This window comes from Peromyscus maniculatus, chromosome 8 (genome assembly GCF_049852395.1).
Source record: "Peromyscus maniculatus bairdii isolate BWxNUB_F1_BW_parent chromosome 8, HU_Pman_BW_mat_3.1, whole genome shotgun sequence".
Lineage (NCBI taxonomy): Eukaryota > Metazoa > Chordata > Mammalia > Rodentia > Cricetidae > Peromyscus > Peromyscus maniculatus.
This window is the reverse complement of record NC_134859.1, coordinates 86,270,265-86,278,622: the sequence shown is the minus strand read 5'-3', so window position 1 is coordinate 86,278,622 and position 8,358 is coordinate 86,270,265. Positions and strand designations below refer to the sequence as shown.

The following is an 8,358-nucleotide window of genomic DNA, read 5'->3' as shown; positions in this document are numbered from 1 at the left end:
ATTCAAATTGTCATTTAATGTGGGCTTCTCATATTTAGGGTTCTCAATTAATATATATGAACCTACACCCAACAAATAGTTACCACCCCATGACTTTTACCTGAGCTCAATAAACCACATAAAGATAAAACTGTTCCTTCCAAGTTGGCTTCAAATTTTGTGGGGTCAGGAAATGAATTGATGTCCTTCCAAACTCCCACAAAACATAACAGCAATTAGAGGTGTGTTCCTAATTACCAAAATGGATGAGTGGAGAAGACAACTGTGCTCACTCATAAGTGTCAACAAAGTACGTTGCACATGTCAGCAGAATGGGAGCTCATTTCCCATCGGAAACCACGACAAGAGGAAATCAGACCAAATGAATGAACCCCAACCTAGTGGCTGAAGGGGCAAGGAGGGGACTCACGGCCACTGCTCTCCTCGAGCAGTGTAGGGAGAACTGGAACAACAAACAGAGTCTCAGAAACGTCAAAACCTGCCTTGGTGTGATAACCCCAGACCTCTGATGCCAAATTCCTGTTCTGTGACGGAGCCCCGAGCGTTATCTGCTTAGGCTAGAAGTGAGCTGTGACTCACTGGTAGTTTTAAATTGTAATAATGAGCCTGACATTGCTCCACCCGGATCCATTTCTCAGATAAACACCAACCTAGGGGCAACTGCCCTTCTACAGAAAGGAGCCTAACAAAGAGTTAGTTACTAATTACAAAAAATCATCCAATTATGCTAACCTGCTGAGGCTGGCAAGCCAGGCTTTACTCTATGTAGGCAGAATTTCATAGAACACCCTTGGGAATGGTCTATAAAAGGGCAAACCCAACCATCAGGGTCAGAAGGCACTCCATTCTGACTCTCAAGAACACAGTTCTGTGACACACTTGCCCCGGGATCATGTCTCTTCGCCTCTCCAGTGGATCCAGGAGGTCCTATGCTCGTCCCAGCACTGGGTCGCTCCGGGGAACCAGCTTTGGGGCTGGGAATGCTTGCGGCATAGCGGGCATCGGAAGTGGCTTCTCCTGCGCCTTTGGGGGCAGCTCCACAGGAGGGAACACCGGGGTGGCCAACTCCTGTGCTGGCTTCACCGTGAACGAGGGGGGCCTCCTGTCTGGCAATGAGAAGGTCACCATGCAGAACCTCAATGACCGGCTGGCCTCCTACCTGGAGAATGTGCAAGCCCTGCAGGAGGCCAACGCTGACCTGGAGCAGAAGATCAAGAGCTGGTATGAAAAATTTGGACCAGGCTCCTGCCGGGGGCTCGATCATGACTACAGTAGATACTTCCCCATCATCGATGATCTTAAAAACCAGGTAGGGAATTATATTTTTGCAATCACATGTATACAATTTGCTATCTAAATTTCTTTTCACTGAAAAAAAATGCTACAACTTTATTTGTGGTCATTTTAATGGCATGTCACTTCAGCATTGGAAATGCTGAATAATCATAAAGTAGATGCAAATGTTTAACCTCATGTTAAAAATGTCCTTGATGATAGCCTAATATTTTTTGTTTGTTTGTTTTGCTTTTATTTTTCAAGACAGGGTTTCTCTGTGTAGCCCTGGACATCCTGGAACTCTCTCTGTAGACCAGGCTGGCCTCGAACTCACAGAAATCTACCTGCCTCTGCCTCCCCAGTACTGGGATTAAAGGCGTGTGCTACCTAATTAGTTTTTATCATTGGCATTTTATAACATTAAAAAAAACTTTGCCTTTTTAATTATTGTGATAAATGGCCTTTTATTTGTTTGTTTGTTTGTTTTTTGTTTTTTGGTTTTGTTTTTTTTTTTTTTTCGAGACAGGGTTTCTCTGTGTAGCTTTGCGCCTTCCCTGGAACTCACTCTGTAGTCCAGACTGGCCTTGAACTCACAGAGATTCGTCTGCCTCTGCCTCCCGAGTGCTGGGATTAAAGGCGTGCGCCACCACCGCCCGGCGATAAATGGCCTTTTAAAAAGTCCAACTCCTGATTTCCAGATCATCACTTCGACCACCAGCAATGCCAATGCTGTTCTACAGATTGACAATGCCAGGCTGACGGCTGATGACTTCAGACTCAAGTAAGTCGGCACAGAGTGAGGGGAATTCACGGTGACTGTGCGGTCTTAATTCAGATTTCTCTTTAACCTCTCCACCGGATACTCGTCACTCCACTCTCATCCCAACATTGGAAGACACTTGGATTTAAAACAAGCAGCGGGAACACAGAGGGGGTGAAAAGAGTGTGCGAGCCAGAGGATGGGAGGGAGGGGTTCTATGAAATGCTCTGGACATGGCACTGCCCCCCACCCACCCACCGTTGTATTCATGGCCTCACTGCAGCTATGGTTACCTGAACGAAGTTAAGCCAATAAGATCAGTCAGCATCCCAGCAGGCAGCGCTGATTGGACTCTAGGTTTAAAAAAAAACTGAAAATGGGAGGGGCCATCTTGGGGGCTATCCAAGGGGAGTGGGAGTAGGGACCCCGGGAGCTAGGAGTGGTTATGGTCAAGACACATCTCAAATTCTTTTAGAAAAGAAGAAACAGAATGTTATCCATTTTCTATCCATTGGCTAGTTTTAGTGATTATTTATAAAACTAGCGCCCAATAACCTACTTCTTTTTTTTTTTTTTTTTTTTTTTTGTCAAATACCTCTGACATTTAAAAAAAAAATAGTAAGTGTATAATCAACTCACAGAAGTCACAAAAGTGGCCAAATTTGCCACTTCAGAAGTCCAGGGTTTGGAGTATATAAATGATTGGTGACTGTCTCCAACCATGTGACAAACCGGAGGGAAAAAAAATCACTGACCCTTTTGAAGGTACGAAAACGAGCTGGCTCTCCACCAGAGCGTAGAGGCTGATGTCAACGGGCTGCGCAGAGTCCTGGATGAAATAACCCTGTGCAGAACTGACCTGGAGATTCAGTACGAAACCCTGAGTGAGGAGCTGACTTACCTCAAGAAGAACCACAAAGAGGTAAGAGCTGGCGGGCTGGCTCTACTCTGCGTCTACACTCACTGTCCACCTCTCGGCAGATGACGTCCCCACTCGTCCTCGTAGGTGAACCTTTGGTCTGAAGGCTCATTGTCAAACCGGCAGGAGGCCAGCTTGTCTTTGCAGGCGTTGAGCTATCTGCCTGTATACAGTCAGTCTTTTCTTGTGCCCATTTTTCCCATGGCTGGGGGGAAATACCGTGCTCTCCAGACCACTTCTAAGATCAGTGGCTGGCTGTCATTATAGCTGTTAAATGGTCTACTTAGACAATTATACCTAATTAGATGAAATGAATGGGCTTGAAAAGCCAGTCTGGATCTTAATTTCTATGTAACAGCAGCGCACATTACCTTCAGACATTCACTGTATAGTCTTGACATTAAGACATTCTTTTTAGTAATATTTGTATTAATTCTTTGAGAAGTTCAAGCAATCGATGTTGATCATACTCTTCCTCTCCCAACTCCTCCCATAGCCATCTTCTCCACCTCCCACCTCCCTACCCACCCAACTTTGAATTTTCGTCTCCCCTACCCACATCAAGCCCGATTTGTGTTGCTTAACTGCTCTTGGAGATGGGGCCCGCCCTGGAGTGTGGTCACTACCGGGGTCACATCGTTAGAGAAAACCGACCCTCCCTCTCCCAGCAGCTATCAAAGGCCAATAGCGCCTCAGCTAGGCGTTGGATTTTGTGCCCAACTCTGCAGCTCCATGCTTGGATTTTCTCTGGCTTGAGCTTGTGCAAGTCTTTCAAATGCCATTGCAACTACCATGACGGGCATGCAACTGCCCTGTTGTGTCCAGAAATCTCTGCCTCCTTGGCATTGTGCTCCAGCTCTGATCTCTCCGATCTCCCTCTCTCTCTCTCCGATATCTCTCTCTCTCTCTCTCTCTCTCTCTCTCTCTCTCTCTCTCTCTCTCTCTCTCTCTCTCCAATCTCTCCACCCCCTCTTCCATAATGACCCCTGGGCCTTGATGGGAGGAGTGTGATACACAGGTCCCATTTAGCACTTCAAATACATTCTTAATAGACACATTGATAGACGTGAAACTACAATTAAACTCTTACACTAGAATTTACACTTCCTAGCATATAGTATCCTTCTGAAGTGCTCACTTGACCATGAAGCTATTGTTTTTACAGTCCATATTTTCTGTTCTAAAAAAGGGAAGAATATATTTTAAATGTCTTTGGTGTTTTGTTTTTTTTTTTTTTAATGGTCAAAGATAGCCACAGTTAAGGCAGAAGCTTAAATCAGGAGCAAAAGCTAAGTAGCACATGCTACTTGATTAGTCCTAAGGCTAGCTTGTGAATTAAACCACTTGAATTACAGGATTCATTTCCCACTGTGAGTTCACCTGTGGTCATCATCCATGGCAGCTACTCGATAAACTGTTGATGAGTTAGGAGCAATTGGTTTTTTTTAAATACTTTGCTTGTGGATGGACCCACAAATACACAGGTTCTCCTTTGTTATCTTTTTTTTTTTTTTCCTTGCTTGAATTGGGGAAGTTTTTACTAAATCCCGTGGTCTTTAAAGCCACATGCAGAGACGGATGACATAGTGTCTATCAGGCAGGAGATGATCTATGGACCACCTGGGGATTGGCTTCATGAAAGAAAGAGAGCGTCCTTGATTCAGAAGTGGAGAGGAAGGGCTGGGCAGCAGACAGCCAGCCTGTGCTGTTTCCATTTGTACAGGCTTGGCAGGGACAGCTGCTGTCTGTGTACTTAGAATGGACTCAGCCAATCACACGCCACTCAGACAGAATACTGTGTCATCTCTGACAGCAGAACAGACTTCTGAGACACCACACAGGAGTCGTGATAACCACTGCTCCCGTGTCAAATACCATTGCAAAGCCACGGTGGTGTTGTTAACCCTCCCGCTGCTTTGAACACCACCCAGAGAAGGATTTTCTTTTAATTTGCTTCGATTTTCAGATTAATCATAACTTCCCCAAATGAACACAGCTAACAACTGGCCAGAACCAGAAATCGCACAGGGATCTGTGTGGTTCAAAAGTCCAAAAGGGTACTATAACCTTGTATAAACTTAACAAACAGCTGGGTCCTTCCTTCCCTACACACACACACACACACACACACACACACACACACACACACACACTTATTTATCTATTTATATCATTAATTACCCAAACTCAACCTTTTGACGATGCTCAGGCTGTGTTCAGGGAGTAGCTGAGTCGAGAGAACATTGAAGGTGGTCTCTACCTGCTTGAAGAAGACAGACCAGAAGGGTGCATATTTAAACAATCCAAACAAGAGCCAGAGGATTTTTTTTACGTAGTTTAAGGACTTGTATTTGTGAAGGAATCAAGACTGATTCTGAGTAGCAGAGCTACACCGAGGACCTGCCGCCCCAGGAGCAGGGTTAGACTCAGCAATAAAGGGCTCTGGAGCCTTTGAGATTTCTTCCCGAATGAAGCAGGCTACTTGATGATGTAGTATCTTCCTTCACCAGCCTGGAGAGGTAAGCCAAATGGATAGGAGCTATAAAATGTGGAGAGATGGTCACTGCAGAGCCAAGGAGGGGAAAGCAGGAGGAAAACTTCTGCCAAAGCCAAGCTTCTAGACTCCCTGAAAATCCCACTTGACTTCAGCTCAGCACCTCTATGCCTCCAGGAGATGCAGGCTCTGCAGTGCGCGGCGGGAGGCAACGTGAACGTGGAGATGAACGCAGCCCCGGGCGTGGACCTCACCGTGCTGCTGAACAACATGCGAGCGGAGTACGAGGCTCTGGCGGAGCAGAACCGCAGGGACGCCGAGGCCTGGTTCCAGGAGAAGGTAGCTCTTGCCTGACACCATCCTTATGCATTTCAGTGCTGGTCCCAGGCTAAGATCTTCCCCTCTTGGCTGTCATTTCAGAGTGCTTCGCTGCAGCAGCAGATCACCGAGGATGTGGGTGCCACCACCTCAGCCAGGAACGAGCTGACTGAAATGAAGCGCACGCTCCAAACCCTGGAAATTGAACTTCAGTCTCTCCTAGCCACGGTATGTACGGAAGGAATATATTATTGCTCCCTGAGTTTGTTTTAAATTTCCACCCACTGGTTTAAAAGCCCCATTTGCTGCCAAAAAGATGTCCACATTTTTCTTTTTTTAAGATAGGATTGCATGTGTGACTCTGACTGGCCTGGAACTCAGTATGTAGAACAGGTTAGCCCGAAACTCACAGAGATCTATCTACCTGCCTCCGCCTCCCAACGGCTGGCATTAAAGACATGCACCACTATACTGGACTGACAAACATGTCTGCACGTATTTTTCATTCATTCTGTATTCCTCCCGACAGAAACACTCGCTGGAGTGCTCCCTGACCGAGACCGAGGGCAACTACTGCTCACAGCTGGCTCAGATCCAGGCTCAGATCAGCGCCCTGGAGGAGCAGCTACACCAGGTCAGGACCGAGACCGAGGGCCAGAAGCTGGAATATGAGCAGCTGCTGAACGTCAAGGCCCACCTGGAGAAGGAGATCGAGACCTACTGCCTCCTCATTGGGGGAGACGAAGGGTAGGTGAAGGGATTTACATGGGAAATGCCATATGCACCCCGCCTCACCCCCCCGCGTCCACTTCTTCCAGGGCCGTGGATTCCAATACCCACAGCAGGAAATTATCACGAAGAAAACACTGCATTAGTGCTGCGCATGCGCAGGCTCCCTCTTAATCATGCCCTAAACCTTAAAGAGCAGCAGCCACCCCCACAGCATTTGCACTAGAGTCAACAGCATAAGCGCCCCCGAGAGTCGAGGCAGAGGGGAGCGTGTGTAGGTTCTCTGTAAATACTACGCCACCCTTGCAGTGATGTTTGAACATCCGTTGACTCTGAATCCACTGCAGTCACAGACCCTATCTCCATTAACACTGCGGGGCGACTATCCCGAAATGCACTTAGCAATTCGATCTGTGACGAGCCTGTGACCATGAACAAATGCGGCTGTGTTCCTCTGTTACCGTGGGTGCTGGAGTTAAGCATCGCACTCCATGGCCAAGAACCGAATCAGCAGCGTTCGGCGAAATCAAGCACAGCAAGGAATGGAGATTAAAACAGTTTCCATTGTAGCCCACTGAGTGTGTTCTCCAAAGAGCAAAGGAAGTTCGAACACTGGGTCTAGGACAGAAGATCTAGAACTGAACGGATCTCTCCATGTCACTCTTTTGTGGTGTTTTCACAGGGCTTGTAAGTCTGCGAGCTACAAGTCTAAAGATTATGGATCTGGAAATGCTGGAAATCAAATCAAAGGTAATGAAAAGAAAATCCCATTGTTATGTCAGCCTGCTTTACCTCCAGTACACAGATCATTGTTTTTGTGCTACAATAGGACTTAGAGTAGATCTCTAGCTTTAGACCTGTGTGCTTATTTTAAAGCAAGTCAAACATCACCATGATTTGGCCTAACCAAGTAATCAAAATTCACCAAAAATGAGTCATGTTTGTGCTTTCTACCTACTCCTACCTACATTTGAGGAGGAAAATCTTATTATTCCTTTATGTAACTTCTTATTCATTTCCTTCTAGCTCTCTAAAATCTTCTTCTAACTTGGAATTTTCAGATTCAGCCAAAGCCATAGTGGTTAAGAAAGTTCTCGAGGAGGTGGACCAGCGTAGCAAAATACTTACCACTAGGCTCCACTCCCTGGAAGAGAAATCTCAAAGCAATTAAGAAAGATCATAAGCAAAAGGAGAAAAAAAAAAACAGAGAAGATGCGGTATGAAATCCGTCTGGGAAATGAGCAAGCCTGTGAAGAATGTCTGTCCTGTTGCCTTCTGTTCCTTTCTCTTTCTGAGCCATCAGCGGCAGAAATCCCGGTCCATCTGGAGAGATGTCACATGCGAACGTAAGGGTTCACCTGATTACCCTACAGCCGTCTGTTAGCAGTTCTTACCGTCAATAAACCTTCCTTGAGCAACCTTCTCTCTAGTGGCTGGTATTGTCTTATCTTTGAAAGGTTCTTGGCCGCGCCGCAGAATGTGAACACCTAGCAGCTTTCGGTTTACGTGGAAAGTGTAGAAACTAATTAAGAGGTCTTCCCCTAGGTTTTCACAAGGCTTTCTAGACAAGGTCAGAGACAATAAAAGTACTTCCACAGACACATTAATCAGCCACACTTTGACATGAGAAGCCTATTTCCCGCCGTAATAGGTAAATGTATGCATGGCACATTCTTCATCTGTCACTAGGAATAAAGAAAGCATTTGTTTCAAAGTATTGTAAAGAGGACACAAATTGCTCTAAGGTGTACTTTAGAGTGAGGTAGACTTTCAATGAGTGCTAACGTCAGTGCAATTTCAATAGTTACAGTAAATAAAATTTCAAAATCACTGTCCCGGTGAATACATATTAAAACAATATTC

At 45.9% G+C, this 8,358-nt stretch overlaps 1 protein-coding gene across 1 annotated transcript; it reads left to right on the top strand.

Moving 5' to 3' along the window:
* The first annotated feature begins 750 nt into the window (after positions 1-750).
* Positions 751-7,913, top strand: Krt25 (keratin 25). Its single transcript, XM_006971805.4, has 8 exons — positions 751-1,309; positions 1,974-2,056; positions 2,801-2,957; positions 5,626-5,787; positions 5,869-5,994; positions 6,296-6,513; positions 7,178-7,245; positions 7,557-7,913. The coding sequence occupies exons 1-8, from the start codon at positions 893-895 to the stop codon at positions 7,664-7,666; spliced, it is 1,341 nt and encodes a 446-aa protein (XP_006971867.1). The 5' UTR covers positions 751-892; the 3' UTR covers positions 7,667-7,913.
* The last annotated feature ends 445 nt before the right edge of the window (positions 7,914-8,358 follow it).

Excerpts from the sequence above, each read along its gene's own strand:
- Krt25 (XM_006971805.4), top strand. The coding sequence starts at position 893 with ATGTCTCTTCGCCTCTCCAGTGGATCCAGGAGGTCCTATGCTCGTCCC. Across the intron at positions 6,514-7,177 it reads CTCATTGGGGGAGACGAAGG|GGCTTGTAAGTCTGCGAGCT; the intron begins GTAGGTGAAGGG and ends GTGTTTTCACAG. Across the intron at positions 7,246-7,556 it reads TGCTGGAAATCAAATCAAAG|ATTCAGCCAAAGCCATAGTG; the intron begins GTAATGAAAAGA and ends TGGAATTTTCAG.